The sequence below is a fragment of the Rhincodon typus genome, chromosome 32, assembly GCF_021869965.1.
Source record: "Rhincodon typus isolate 14 chromosome 32, sRhiTyp1.1, whole genome shotgun sequence".
In the NCBI taxonomy this organism is placed as follows: domain Eukaryota; kingdom Metazoa; phylum Chordata; class Chondrichthyes; order Orectolobiformes; family Rhincodontidae; genus Rhincodon; species Rhincodon typus.
The window spans coordinates 28,750,751-28,766,612 of NC_063363.1; the positions used below are offsets into that span (position 1 = coordinate 28,750,751).

The 15,862-nt window shown below is 43.5% G+C and overlaps 1 protein-coding gene across 3 annotated transcripts in view; it reads right to left on the reverse strand.

The window, feature by feature from the left end:
• The window catches only part of robo4 (roundabout, axon guidance receptor, homolog 4 (Drosophila)), a 124,990-nt gene that overhangs the window by 45,851 nt on the left and 63,277 nt on the right, over positions 1–15,862 (reverse strand). For all 3 annotated transcript variants that reach the window (XM_048615601.1, XM_048615599.1, XM_048615600.1), the window contains exon 10: positions 13,046–13,217. In XM_048615601.1, coding sequence (XP_048471558.1) covers positions 13,046–13,217 — 172 coding nt within the window. The remainder of the gene's footprint in view (positions 1–13,045; positions 13,218–15,862) is intronic.

Sequence of the window (15,862 nt, forward strand, 5' to 3'; positions counted from 1 at the left end):
GAGAGACTGGATTGGTTAGGACTATATTCACTGGAGTTCAGAAGAACTAGGAGGGATCTCATGGAAATCTATAAAATTCTAAGTGGCCTAGACAGAGTAAATGCAGGAAGGATATTCCCAATGATCAGGTAATCCAAAGCCAGAACCCTTAAGATTATATTATAAAGCATAGGAGCAGAATTAGGCCACTCAGCCCATCAGGTCTGCTACACCACTCGACCATGGCCGATATGTTTCTAAATTCTCCTGCTTTCTCCCCGTAACCCTTGACCCCCTTACTAATCAAGAACCTGGGAGATCAAATGTTAAGGAAAAGTACACAGTTAATGGCAGGACCCTGAGCAGCATTGATGTACAGACGCATCTTGGAGTTCAAGTCCATAGCTCACTGAAAGTGGCCACACAAGTAGGTAGGGTGATAAAGAAGGCATATGGCACACTTGCCTTTATTGGTTAGGGAATTCAGTACAAGAGTCAGGATGTCATGTACAGCTTTATAAGACTTTGTTTGACCACGCTTAGAGTGTTGCATTCAATTCTGGTTGCCTCATTACAGGAAGGATGTGGAGGCTTTGAAGAGGTTTACCAGGATGCTGCCTGGATTAGAGGGTACGAGCAATAAGGAGAGGCTAGAAAAACTCAGGTTGTTTTCTTTGGAGTGGAGGAGCCTGAGGGGAGGCTTGATAGAAATCTACAAAATTATGAGATGCATAGATAGGGTTAACAGTCAGAATCTTTTTCCCAGAGTTAAAATGTCTAAAACTTTGGAGGCGGGGGCGGGAATGCATTTAAGGTGAGAAGGGGAAAGTTCAAAGGAGATGTGAGGGGCAAGTTTTTTAACACAAAGGGTGGTAGGAATCTGTAACACACTGCCAGGGCTGGTGGCAGAGGCAGATACAACAGGTGCATTTAAGAGACTTTTAGATAAGCACAAGAATGTACAAGGAATGGAGGGATATGGACCACGGCCATGCAGAAAGGATTAGTTAAATTTAGCTTCACATTCAGCACAACATTGTGGGCCAAAAGCCCCATTCCTGTGCTGTACTGTCCTATATTTTATGTTCTAACCTATCTATCTCTGTCCTAAATACGCTCAATGACTCGGCCTCCTCAGCCTTCTGTGGCTATGAGTTCCACAGATTAACCACCCTCTGCCTGAAGAAATTCTTCCTCATCTCAGTTCTAAAGGGTTGTCACCTTCACTCTGAGGCTGTGCCTTTGGGTCCTAGTCTCTCCTATTAGTGGAAACATCTTCTCTATGTCACTCTATCCGGGTTTCCAGGTATTTTGTCAGTTTCAATGAAATGCCCCTTCTTCCTTCTAAGCTCCATCAAGTATGGACCCAGAATCCTCGTTCGCTCATCATATGACAAACTCTTCATCCCCAGGATCACTCTAAGGTTACAAGGTAAGGCATTTAGGGCTGAGATGAGGAGAAATGTCTTCCCCAGGAGTGGTGAGCCTGTGGAATTCACAATCACTGAAAGAGGTTGAAGCCAAAATATCAAATGTTTTCAGGAAGGATCCAGATATAATTCTTACGGCCGAAGGGATCAAAGGGTATAGTGAGAAAGTGGGAACAGGGGACTGAGTTGTATGATTATCCATGATCATATTGAATGGTGGAGCAGGCTCAAAGAGCTGGATGGCCTACTGCTTCTACTCTTTCTATGTTTCTATGTTTAAAGTGTGACTAATGGTGTGGAAACACTGATTATCCTTAAAGGGAGATCATGCCTTGAAATGAGAATGAGAGGCAGAGAAAGATCTATCCAGTCCATCCCATCTGTTCCACACAATTATGATGGTTTAAGGACATTAAACTACAGAAGAAGGCTATTCAGCCTTATCAAGCTCCCCCCATGCCAGTTGAACTTTGCGTGATATTCCCCAACCACCAGAGCCATGGGAGGGGTGACAGACCAGAGGATGGAACTCTTAAAGAAGTTAAATTTCAGAAGACATTGCAGAACTCAATGTCTGGACTATATGCAGAGATGTAGTAAAAATCTATCTGAGCATTCGGATATTGACCATGTTTGATTTTTTTAGTTTGAAGTTCACATCACTTACACCACTGTGGTGGATTCCTCACAGTGAGCTAGTTATTGTGAAAATGAGTGCGCATGCAAGGTGGGGGGTGACTAATGATTGAAACTGAGATGCCTTGATAATGGGTAAATGTAAAGAAATGGGGTCATTTAAAAGACTAAGTGGCTGCAAATGTGGTGATTAAATAAAAGGTTCATACCAAGGGAAATCATTTTCGTTGTGTATTTCAATTTCTGCAAACGTTCTTCAATCAACAAAAACAGTTGACAGAACCTGGTGGTGCTTATAATAAATGCACATTCCTATTTCTAAGTACAACTCATTCAAAATAGGGCAGCATGAACTGTATCCACATTCTCCTGAATGAACACCAAAGCAACTTTCTGATAGGCAGTGCAAGAGGAAGAGAACATGAGGCCACACACTGACTGCTACCAGCAGCTTCTTCAAAAAAGTATATACCCGCCCAAGAGGGAATCATGTTCATATTGAATGGCAAAGCAGACTCGAAAGGCTGAATGGCCTGCATCGGCTCCTAGCTCTGTGTTTCTAAATGCAGCTGAGGTTCACCAGAATGATTCCTGGGTTGGTGGAATTTATCCCTTGAGGTAACTGGGCCTGTATTCCCTACAGTTTAAAAGAATGAGTGGTGATCCTATTGAAGTGTATAACATTCTTACAGGACCATGAGTGCCAGAAGGATGATTCCCCTAGCCGTGGCTGTGGCAGGTTCTACCCGAGGACAAAGTCTCAGTATGAGGGGTTGGCCATCTGAGACTGAGATGAGGAAAGATGTCTTCACTCAAAGGGTGGTGAATCTTTTGAATTCTCCAACCCAGACAGCTGTAAGAGCTCATTGAATTTGTTCAACATAGGTTTCTAGATATCACCGACATTATGGGATATGAGGATTTGTGAGGAAATGGTGGAAGTAGAAGTCCAGCCATGACCTGGTTGAAAAATGGAGCAGGCCTACTCCTGCTCCTATTTCCCGTGTTCCTGTTAGCTATGTACTTTTTTTTTAGCTACAAGCATTCTTTTAGTAGATGGTACAGTTTGGTGTCTGCCTGACTAGTGCTCATAGAATCCCCACAGTGTGGAAGCAGGTCAGTTCAGCTCATCAAGTCCACACCAACCCTCTGAAGAGCATCCCACCAAGGCACACCCCACTTATCCTATCCCTATCCCTATAACTCTGCATTTCTCACAGCTAATCCAATAGCCTGGACACTATGAGCAACTTAGCATGGCCAATCCACCCAACCTGCATATTTTTGGGCTGTGGGAGGAAACCGGAGCACCCGAAGGAAACCCACACAGACACAGGGAGAATGTGCAAACTCCACACAGTCACCTGAGGCTAGAATTGAATCCAGGTCCCTGGTGCTGATAGGCAGCAGTGCTAACCACTGAGCCACTGTGCCATCCTGTGATCTTGAACCTGTGTCTAATCTTGTGCAGACTTTGGCCAAGTCGCCACATGTCTGGCTATATTTGTATATTGACCATGTTTTGGAAGATAATGATAGATCTGTTTCTGGTTCAGCTTGAACATTGACCATGTGGCAAAGTGGTTCAGCGATTAGCACTGCAGCCTCACAGTACTAGAGCCCAGGGTTCAATTCCACCCTCAAATGACTGTCTGCCCCAATTTGGGCACACGGTGGCTCAGTGGTTAGCACTGCTGCCTCACAGCGCCAGCGTCCTGGGTTTGATTTCACCCTCGGGTGACTGTCTGTATGGAGTTTGCACATTCTGCCCGTGTCTGCGTGGGTTTCCTCTGGGTGCTCCGGTTTCCTTCCACAGTCCAAAGATGTGCAGGCGAGGTGGATTGGCCATGCTAAATTGCCCACAGCGTTCAGGGATGAGTGGGTTATAGAGGGATGGGTCTGGGTGGGATGCTATGAGGGTTGGTGTGGACTTGTTGGGCCGAAGGGCCTGTTTTCACACTCTAGGGATTCTATTAAAAAAATTCTAACACCTCTCTATTGCTCACAGTCTTCCTCACAAAACTATAGCAATGTGGGAATTGTCATTCTCCTAATAGCCTGGATGCACAATCTAAACATTGGCACTGGAATACTTGGCACAATACTCCTTGCTGAGCTAAAGAAAAAGACAAAAGGTTTTGTAAATACTCTAAAAACAATGTCAGGAATCTCCGAAAAGGGAGGCATGCTTTTGAGACACAGTTTTGGTCCCCTGGTGCAGTCTTTCTGGCAAAGCTTCTGTCAATCAGAGTCAAATTACCAAGCGATATTCCCATGCAATAAGTCATTGCTCCCTTCTGAGATTTGGCATTCTTGCAATTCTGTCCTGATGAGTGCAAGACCAAACAGTGTCAACAGCATGTCTGTTTATCAGCAATTTTCAAATTCTGTAAAATTGAGTAACTATTAAAAATCTCACTGATGGGCTTGTCCAGGGCCAGCCCAGAACCTGACCAGAAAATCAGGCAAGGTGCTAGTGGAAGAAATCTAGGAAAATGGATCTTTTCCCAATTTTCCCTAAAAATGTTACATTCAAAGAACTACATAATTAAGTACACAGATGTAAAGTCTATTACTAGACAATACCGTGTTATTGACTGTGGCCATAGACCAAGACGTACAAATACAGTTGTTACAACAGGAGATCACTGTTGATTCTGCGGGATTCACAGGATCACAAGCAGCAGCCCATCTGAGAAGGCTTTCAGCTGTCCTGGGTGATACTTCCCAAGAGTAGGACCTGGGAAGGCTGTTGGAGCATTTCCATATTCAAAGACAGACACTTGACACTTCCTCGATCCAAGTATAAACCCCTCCCTCAAGTCAGGGAGTTGACATAAAATGTATCCAAATCAAAATTTGTTGTTGCACTGGCAGAGGGAGGGTTTGAACATACAAATTAGGAGCAGGAGTAGATCACTCAGCTCTTCCAGCCTGCACCACCATCCTCGAAGATCGTAACTGATCTGATTACCCCGCATTCCCACTTAGTGCCAAAAATCTTTCATCCCGAGATCCCAATGCCAACACAGACACCCCCCTTTCATGGAAATACTTTGTATTCTTCTCTCTCTTTAGATGTCATCCTTTCATCTCAGCAGCATCTGAGAAATTTAAAGGTGAAGTGAGCACTGAGTGAGATTGGTAAACACAAATTGCACTGTCCATCAAAGTGACCACTACAACCAGAAGTTCCTGTCCTGCAGTACTCAGGATGAGCTGCACTGTTAAAGGTGCCACCTTTTCGATTAAACAGAAATCCTATCTGCTGTCTGAGGGGGACACAGAAAACCATATGGCATCATTACAAAGCAGAGCAGAGGAATCCTCCTTGGAATCCTGGCCAATGTTTAATTATTAAATCGATGTAACTAAAAAAAAAAGTATAACTGGTCATTACTTCATTACTGCTTATGGGAAGCTATTTTGTGAAAATTGGCTACTGTGTCTCCCACACCACAACATGAACCACACTTCAAAATGTACTTCATTGGTTGTAAACTAGTTTGAATGTATTGAAGTTGTGAAAGGTGCTATAGAAAAGTAATTCTTCCTCTCTGATGCAGCCCAGTCTCCCTTAACCAAAAAACAATTTCTTTATCCCGTAATGCATCATAATTTTTCTTGACCGGTTTCATGAAATGATTTTACTGTTCCCAACTCCATAAAAATCTCCTGTCAGATTACTTTGCCCTTCTGTTTGTTGATTTTACTGTGTTGTGGCTATAACTGGGCTGCCTGTATAGAAAGAGCCCAGGTCTATTGGCCTCTGATCCCAGGTGATTGATGGAGCTGAATAAGAGAACTGAGCGTGTAATGTACACAATTCCTGTTTTCCCATTTCCAATCACGTAACCAACACAATGTGAAATAACTCTGTCGTGATCCTACAGCGCGGGGCAAATGATAAATGATTGTTTTCTGTTCAACACATTACCGCACAGCACAGAAAGAATCAACAATGGATAAATGAATAGATTTTCATTATTTAAAAAAAAAGCGACTGTGTACTTCATAATCACACAAGATAACCTTTGTGTGACTTGTGTAGAGCTTAAATCTATCCCGTGTGAGATTAAAATTACTTGTTTAGGATGCTTCATGTCCCTTGTGCAGGTAGTGTTTAATGTCCAATGTAAGCGACTGAATGGATCAAAAAGTAAAGGAAGACTACAGCACCTTACTGAATTTTCAAGATGTTTTTTAAGCATCTGCAGGTATTTCACAAAGAATCATCCGCTCACAGAGCTGTACAGCATGGAAACAGACCCTTCGGTCCAAGTCAGCCATGCCGACCAAATATTCTAAATCAATCTATTCCCATTTGCCAGCATTTGGCCCATATCCCTTCAAACTGTTCCTATTCATTTACCCATCCAGATACTTCTTAAACATTGTAATTGTACCAGCCTCCACCAGTTCCTCTGGCAGCTCATTCCATACACGCACCACCCTCGGTGTGAAAAAGTTGCCCCTCAGGTCCCTTTTACACCTTTCTCCTCTCACCTTAAACCTACGCCCTCTAGTTTTGGATTCCCCTACCCTGGGAGGAAAATTCCCCCTATTCACCCTATCCATGCCCCTCATGATTTAATGAACCTCTATAAGGTCACCCTTCAGCATCTGACACTCCAGGGAAAATAGCCCCAGTCTATTCAGCTTTTCCCTATAGATCAAACCTTCCAGCCCTGGCAATATCCTTGTAAATCTTTTCTGAACTCTTTCAAGTTTCCCAACATCTTTCCTAGAGCAGGAAGACCAGAATTGCACACAGTGCTCCAGCAGTGGCCTAATCAACATGCGACAAACTACATTGTTGTTATGTAGAGGAGACATGGTGGCTATTCTAGTGCATAGCAAGACCCCATAAATAGTCATGCATGAACAATTGATCTGTTTTGGTTCAACTTGCTAAGGAAAGGGTAACAATCAAGAGAGGGATATGAGCTGGAGGGACAAAAGGGTATGGACTGAGGGAATGATATAGTTAAATTTCAAGAAGGATGAGCAGGCCAAAGTGGTTAACAGCAGGAGCTTTATTATGGAGGTGTTCACTCTACAGGTAGCAACGTTATAGAGAGCATTTGACTGTCCAAAATAGCCAATGACATCATTATTATGTCACATGATCCGCCTCTTAAAGTGACAATCCACCATACATAAATACACCACATCCCTCACCTTTACATCAGAGGTTCCTGCAATGAAAATATTTACAATCATATATATAACGGTCAGTAGGTAAGATGTTCCAGAGAACATTGATTCCTGTGTGGATGTTGGTGTACCTCAGGCATCCATTTATTTTGCTTGTTAGCTTTCCTCTCTGGTGTTTTATGTGTACTAAGCACATTGCCTTCTCTTTACACAGCTGAATGTTCAAAGGTTCACGCAATGTCGCGGTATTCTCCAGTAAGGTACTGTTTCCCTCAGATACTCCAGTAACTGTTCTGTCCTGAGGTATATCCAAATCTCTAGTTAGCACAGTTAGTTGTGGATCTTCAATCAATGTTGTCCCTTGCACATTCATTCTGGTTGCTAAGTGTTGATTTGCATGTCTCCTCCACATTATGTCATCTGCCATCTGTATGGTGTAGGAGACTGGTCCAGTCTATGTTGAAATAATGGCTGGAACCCTCTTCTCATTAGTGGTCTAAATCCTCACCAGCACCTCTTCACCGTGACTTGCAAAATGTTGCATTTGGCCTTGTTCTCCTGTTGTAAAACTTGATTCTGTTGTTTCCTGTTAACAATGTCTTTTGGAATGAATGGTTTCAGCAAATCAAATTCCATGCACATCTGACTCTTTACCTGATCAATGCCAGAGAACCTTGAGTCAATGAGTGGGTTGAGTTCTGGTGTATTAACAAAATTTTTTGTTCAGTCATTGGATGATGATCCTTGCTCTCGAGCTACCCTTATGTTACGTTACAGAATCTAAACATAACTTTCTGCCAAACAATTTGAGGCTGGGCGATTAGGAGCTGATTTGATATGTTAAATTCCATTCTGCTTTACATACTCTATAGACCCAAACTGTGGACCAATATCACAAACAAGTTGTTCCAGATAACCAAATCACACACAGATTTCCTCCAATTTTTAATGGCTTTTTCAACAGGTGTCATCTTCATGATGGCAAATTCAGGCCAATTCCTATGTGCATCAATCATCCTGAAAAGCATTTGCCCTTAAAAAGGTCCCGCATAGTCAATATGGATTCTCTGCCATGGCCATTCTGGCCATTCCTGTGGGTTTAGTAACATTAATTAAGGTAGGTTGTGAACTCTTGCACAAGCTGCACATATTTTCACCTTCTCTGCAATTTTGGAGTCCAGCCCTGGCCACCAAAGCCAGCTTCTGGCTACCTCCTTCATTCTGACAATGCCACAATAACTTCCAAGCCATTGATTTAACACAGGTATCCTTAGCTCTGATGGAATGATGCCTCTCATTCCCCATAGGAGTCATCCTGCTTGTATGGATAGTTCTAGCTTCCATGTGACGTAAGGCTTCACTACTGCAGTTCCTCATGTAATCTTGCCACAAAGTACCACGTCCATCACTTTTGATAGCAGAAGGTCATTTCTAGCGTACTTCTTAAATTGTCTTGTCATTCCTATTGTTCTCTATTTGTTCAAAATAGAAAATGTCTCGATAAGGACCGTTTATAGTTGACTCATTTGGCAAAGGTAATCTAGAGAGCCCACCAGCATTCCCAGGCAAGTTGGATGGCTGATAATTAATTGGTTAAGTGTGAGCCGATAGCACCTCTGCATTTGGTTACTGCTGGGGATGATATCACTTTATGAGGTCCAAGTATTGTGGTCAGCAGTCTGTGATCTGTGAGTAGGCTAAATTCCAGGCTGTATAGATATTGGTGCAATCATTTAATGCCATAAAAAGATTCCTAGAGCCTCTTTCTTTGTCGGTGCATAGATCATTTCTGCCTTGTTTGATGATCTTGATGCAAAAGCTGTTGGCTTCTCTTCACCACTGGGTAATGTGTGTGAAACAACTGCTCCCTCTCCACACAGTGATGCATTGCATGCTGGTTGCAATGGTAACCTTGAGTCAAAGTGGGTCAGGATTTCTTACTTAAATAAAGCCTCTTTGGCTTGTGTAAAGGCTGTTTCATATTGATCATCCACTTTCCAATTCTTGTCGTAATATACCGTGCAGCGGCTTGAGAACAGTTGCAAGATTTGAGAAAAAGTACCACAGTAATTTAGCAAGCCCCAAAATGATCCTAGTTCATTTACATTTTTAGGTGTTGGTGCCTCAGTTATGGCTTTTACTTGTGATGGTGACTTGGGTAGTCACTTGTGTCAATGGCATGGTCTAAATATTCAATGGAAGATTTAAAAACCACACAACAGGTATAGGGTGCATTAGCTGAGAATTGGGGAAGAAAAGGGGCTGGAATGAATGGTAAACGAATGGCCTGTTCCTCTCTCAAAACTGCCATAGGATCTTTTACAACCATTTGGGCGCTGGAAAAGAATAGCAGGACCAACACTGTAACATTTCACATTGAGATTAGCACCTCTGCTAATGAAGTGGTCAATCACTATTGCATTGGATCACTAAACTGAACGATGAGCTTAAACTCTAGTCTGGGGCTCTTGCTTGCAACTCCCTACTGAATCTCAAACACAGCTCACAGAGGCACAAGGGAACTATCCAGGAACAATTGAAACAACTGAATAACGGATCCCCCAGACAGATGAAAAAGTCCTACATAACACCTTCGCCCATTCTTTTCTTCCTGAAGCTAACCTATCGGTATTGTTCCAATTCAGTCAGCAGTGGGTCCACAAGCTGTGGCTTTCCTCACCCCAGTTCTCCTCAGGCATCGACTGTATTCTTCCCCTTTCAACTTTCACAGCATATCACTAATGCACCTGGCCCTGCCCTGCACCCAATGTGCGCCCTTCCCAACAGCAGGCACTGGATAAGAGTCTGTTGTAAGAATGGTGTCTGATTGCTCCTCTCTCCTTCCCCAGAGCAGAGTCCTGACCATGTCCAGCTAACTCACTCAGCAAAAGGCTGGGCTAGGAGTTTGCATTCCCCTTGCGTGCCCCACTGTGACAAACCAGGGCAATAAAACAATCTTCAAACGAATAGTGCAGGATAAGTTTTGTCCATGAGTGTTAAAGTCAACAATGGAAACAGGGAAATATTATACAAAAGTCATAGCCCAATGAGCATCACACATTTGCAAAGGTGGTGGCATATTAGGGGTGTCACTGGACCTAGTAATCCAGAAACCCAGGCGAATATTCTGGAGATACAAATTTGATAGTAATTCAATAAAAACATGGAATAAAAAGCTAGCCTAATGGTGACCATATATCCACTATTAACTGTTGTAAAAGACCCATCTGGTTCACTAATGCCCTTTAGGGAAGGAAATATGCCTCCTCACCTGATCTGGCCTACATGTGACTCCAGACTCACAGCAATGTGGTTGAGTCTTAACTTGGCCAGTGGACAATAAGTGCCCAATGATGCACATATCCCATGCATTATGTTTTTTTTATACTTGCCAGAGTCACACAATAAGGATTTACCCACATGGTCAAAGCTGATGCCAGTGCAGTACAGTTCTAAGGGACATCTACACAGTCACAGGTGCCAGCTTTCTGAAGAAATGTTAAACTGAGGCTTTTCTCCACTTCAAGATGGCAAAGAAACATCTGTTCATTCCTCCTCTCTAGAATTTTCTACACAGGCTGTGACAACTGTTTCAATGTCCTGTAAATTCATCACACTCTGCCAAGGGATAAACTATTCTCTTGTGCTTGTTGTCTCAAAATTCACTCCCCTCCTTCAACAAGTCAGTTGTTGGAGAAAAAGCAATGCAACCTGAAATAACTTCAGAGATTCTGGTATCTCGTCACCAAGACAAACCCTCTACTTACACAGACAGCCAATGACACTGATTCAGCTCCATCAGTGAACAAGAAGTCTGACCCTCCTGCTTATATCTGTCAGCCAGGGCTCCCTGATTAGACCAGATTAATAGCCCCAATCCCGGAACTCATACACCATGAAGTCTACCTGGCTGACCTCAGTACAATCACTACACAAGCAAATGGCATTCTCACCTTGGGAAGCATGGACTTTACACTGGGCTGCTCCAGAAAGTGAAGCAACACAAACCCATCACAAATGCAATTTTTAAAAAACATATTTTTCTAATCAACCTGTTCAGAGAAGTTATTATACACCTCTGGAGCAACTGGGACTTGAGCCTGACCCTCCTAGCACAGAGGTAGGAACATTACTCACTAGAATGTCAGCTTTAGCCCTTTCTGAGCCTCCTCTTGACCTTTAGTGGGAAATCTTTGAGAGTCTACCCACGATCCTCAATTGCATGATGGGAAGACTGACCCTCAAATTGGCTAATACAAGCAAAGTCATTGCTAGGTGAATGGTTTCTGCACAATGCAGCATCATAATCCCTATTTGGCCCCAGTGTTAGGTTCTTAATCCAATTTCAAAATCGTGCTGAGCACATTTGCTAGGAGGTTTTACAGAGACTGAGGGTTTGGGAGAAGAAACAGAGTTGGTAGCACAAGATGTGGGTCTTCAAGTCCCCCCAGCTTAGTGAAGAGAACTCACTGGCACATCTCAACCTGATCAAGTCTTATGAACCAGACCAGATCCCCTCAAGGTATGTTATAGAGAAAGCCTAGACCCTTACTTTTATATATTTTAAAATGCAAATATAAAGCACCATGTTCCAGATATGATTTGATTGGTCCATCACCAAGCTTTAAATCAATACACACTTTAATCTTACAACAAAGTTGAGATACAACTAAAAGAAGAATTGGCATGACTTTATACTATTTGAACTACTTAATAAGATAACTGATTATTTATCAACCCATCATCAACTGTTTCAAGACAACACGGTGCAAGGCTGGATGAACACAGCAGGCCAAGCAGCATCATAGGAGCAGAAAGGCTGACGTTTCGGACCTAGACCCTTCATCAGAAAAGGGGGAGGGGAAGGGGGTTCTGAAATAAATAGAGAGAGAGTGGGAGGCGGATAGAAGATGGATAGAGGAGAGGATAGGTGGAGAGGAAACAAACAGGTCGAAGACGCTGGGATGGAGCCAGTAAAGGTGAGTGTAGGTGGGGAGTTAGGGAAGGGATAGGTCAGTCCAGGGAGGACGGACAGGTCAAGGGGGCGGGATGAGGTTAGTCGGTAGGAGATGGGGGTGCGACTTGAGGTGGGAGGAGGGGATAGGTGGGAGGAAGGACAGGTTAGGGAGGCGGGGACGAGCTGGGCTGGTTTTGGGATGCGGTATGGGGAGGGGAGATTTTGAAGCTTGTGAAATCCACATTGATACCATTGGGCTGCAGGGTTCCCAAGCGGAATATGAGTTGCTGTTCCTGCAACCTTTGGGTGGCATCGTTGTGGCACTGCAGGAGGCCCACCACAATCAACTGTTTCAATATAGGCAGCATCCCATAAACACACGCCTACGCATAAAATGCAATTCAGCAAAAGAGTTATGATTCTCATGTGCTGTATTCTCTCCAGTCCAGAAGAAAGAAACACTAAAAGAAACAAACTGCCCCTTTTGATTTTTCAGAGGAAGCCTCTCAGTCTCTAGCAATACAGAACTCAAGCTCTTAGCTCGAGCAGCCAGCAGAAACCTTCTCAACTAACTGAAAGCAAAACCTAAAAGCCTTCCTGGGTCTGTGCAAGCCCTGACCCCACCCACTCTTTTGTACCACTTTAAAAAGAAACACCCAGGGGGAACTCAAAGTTGTTTATCCACCACCAGTCTGGAGGAGACATTTCGATACCTACATCTGCAAAAGGCACAGGACAGAATACATCTCTTAAAGGCACAGGACCTGTCACACAAGTCACAGTGTGTGACAGGATTCAGAGAAAGCCACAGAACTAAAAAGGAATGGAAACAGAGCTGGGTACAATGGACATATGATCATTCCTCTTCCCCGTCCCCTTTACTGACCTAGATAGACAGATTGTGGTTTGGTGTGTACTCCGACTCCAGCACCATTGATTGCTGCGATCTGCACACGGTACTCAATCCCAGAATTCAGCGCGGGTATCTCCAGGCGGTGTGTACTGCCATCTACTGTCCAATTTCTGTGATGTTGAGTCTCATTCCCAAAACACCAAACCTGTCAAATGAAAGCGTAGAAGAGGAAACAGAGCACTTTATATCATTTAGACACATACTTTAAGCCTGTAAAACAAGGCACAAGTTTTGGTTTTCGTTGCTCCTCCAAAGATTTTTTTAATGTTTGCTTTCTGATTTTCAGAGCCCTTTTTCCATTTTCACTAATTCGTTTATGAGGTCACATTACCTTCTGCATTTACATGGTCTTATGTGGTACTTAGACTCTTAAAGAAGCAGAGTTAGAAGAATACATCAATATATTGAACAATTATCAACCCGCCATTACATTTAAAGCTACAACACATGAAAATCATTAATTTTCTGGACTCTTTTAAATTTGGCATAACATAACAGACATAAGTTAGCAATAAAGTTTATAAAAATAAACTCACACACACCTTGACACACAAAAAGCCATCACCCTGGATACACCTTCCAGATTGAGGGGGTCACAACTAATGCATTTCTATTGCAAATTCACGAAGCTAGAATGTTCTAACCAGGCAATACCACCATTTTTACTATATCTCAGACTCAGTTTAACAACCGACACAGTGTCCACTTTAATAGCATCAACTAAACTTCTTCCTCCTGAATGTATGCAGACTTAGTGTAGAAATTCCACCTTCATTTGCAGGTAATTCATTACCTCAATGATTTCGGGTGTTCCTAGCTCCCACTCAGCTGGGGATTCCTTTGTTGACAGGTTTGAAAACAGCTCTGTCTTCTTTGCAGCTTCCACCTCACCTGCAGCCTTCCCCCTCTCTCCCATACATCTTGTAGCCTCCCTCTGACTCCAGCCACCAATCCTGCAAATATCCCTATTTCCCTGACCACCTTTGCAGCAACCTCCAGCTCATTTCCAATCTTGCTTTGGTAAAAGAGTGGCTCCCAATCTCAGCCGAAAAGTGGCTGGACCTCGCACTCCCAGCAGATAGTTGTCAAGTGAGTCTTGGCTAACTGTTCGGAGCAGTATGGTAGCACAGTGGTTGGCACTGCTGCCTTATAGCACCAGGGACCCACGTTTAATTCCAGCCTTGGGTGACATAAGCTTTTCAGTAAAATGCATTGAAAATATTTTTAAAAAGTCAAGTCTTTCCACTTACCTCCTGCTTGCCAACTATTCCATTATCAATTTCTCTGCGCACTACCTCTCCCAAGCTGCTTCCCTCTCTGAAGAGACGGGGGGATGTGAGCGAGGGAGTGTCAGGAACTGAGGGTGGGAGGGTAGGGAAGTGAAGCAGTGGGTGGGAGGGTCAGACAACAGGAAAAGGTCAAGGCACAATAGGGTCATGGAGCAGGAGAGTGGGGGGGAAAGGTTGCGAGCACTCCAAAGTGGCACCAATCAGGTCACAGGCATTGCATCAGGCCTAGTGTGAAGCCATAAGACTGTAAGGCATTGGAGACAAGCAGGCCATTCAGCCCATTGAGTTGGGTCTGCCATTCAATGGCTGACTTGATAATTCCCAACACCACTCATCTGCTTTTTCTCCATAACCCTTGATTCTATTACTGATTAAAAATCTGTCAACATCAGCCTTGAATATATTTAGCAACCCAACCTCTACAGCCTCTAAATTCATTACCCTCTGCAAGAAGAAATTCCCCCTCATCTCTGTTTTAAGTGGGTGACCCTTGCTCTGAGATTATACCCTCTGATCCTAGAATTCTCCACAATGTCAAACAACCTCTCAGTATCTAGAACAAAAACAGAAGTTGCTGGAAAAGCTCAGCAGGTCTGGCAGTATCTATGAAGAAAGAACTCAGAGTTAATATTTCGGGTCTGCTGACCTGACCTCTGTCCTGAGGAAGGGTCACCGGATCCAAAACGTTAACTCTTATTTTTTCTTCACAGATGCTGCCAGACCTGCTGAGCTTCTTCAGCAACTTCTGTTTTTGTTCCTGATTTACAGCATCCGCAGTTCTTTTGGTTTTCTCAGTATCTAGCCTGTCAGGCCCCTTAGGAATCCGATAGCATCTGATTACTTTTCATTCTTCTAAACTCCAATGAGTGCAGCTTAACACACTCAACCTCTCCTCAATAATGCGAAAGTGAAAGCTAAATGTTCTCCAATGATGACCTTCAAGATGGCGGCGTTTGGGTTCCTGAGCCCGTCTGCCCCAGGCCTGCCGCATCTCTCCTTTCTCATCTTTTTCTTTCTCTTTTTTCCTTTCTTCATCGTCGGATGCCGTGGGAAAGCCAGAGCAGTGTTCAGCGGGTTGTTGGCTGCAGCAGTGGTGATGCCCAGAGTGAGAACTCCTGGCTGTGGTGGGCCTGAGGTGTGGGGTCTCCTTGTGGCCTGCGATACCTTGCAGAAGCTCTGGAGCTGTGTTTGAAGACCCCTTGTGCAGAAGATGAACTCTATTTATACAATTTCTTTTATTCTTTTGGAACTCAAAATAGCACTGGATTGCGGCAACAGAACACCTTTCGTTGTATCTTTCTAGACATATGTGACAATAAATAACTCACGTTAGTCCCACTTTATCCACAATGTCAAATTGGAATGACGTCTATTGAGGCAACTTAAAATGGGGGTTTTATTGTATGCAGGGAAACGCCTAGTTACCTAACCTGATAAATGAGTATATCAGGCAAGTCAGAGAGTTACAAAAACAGAAGTTGCTGGAAAAGCTCAGCAGGTC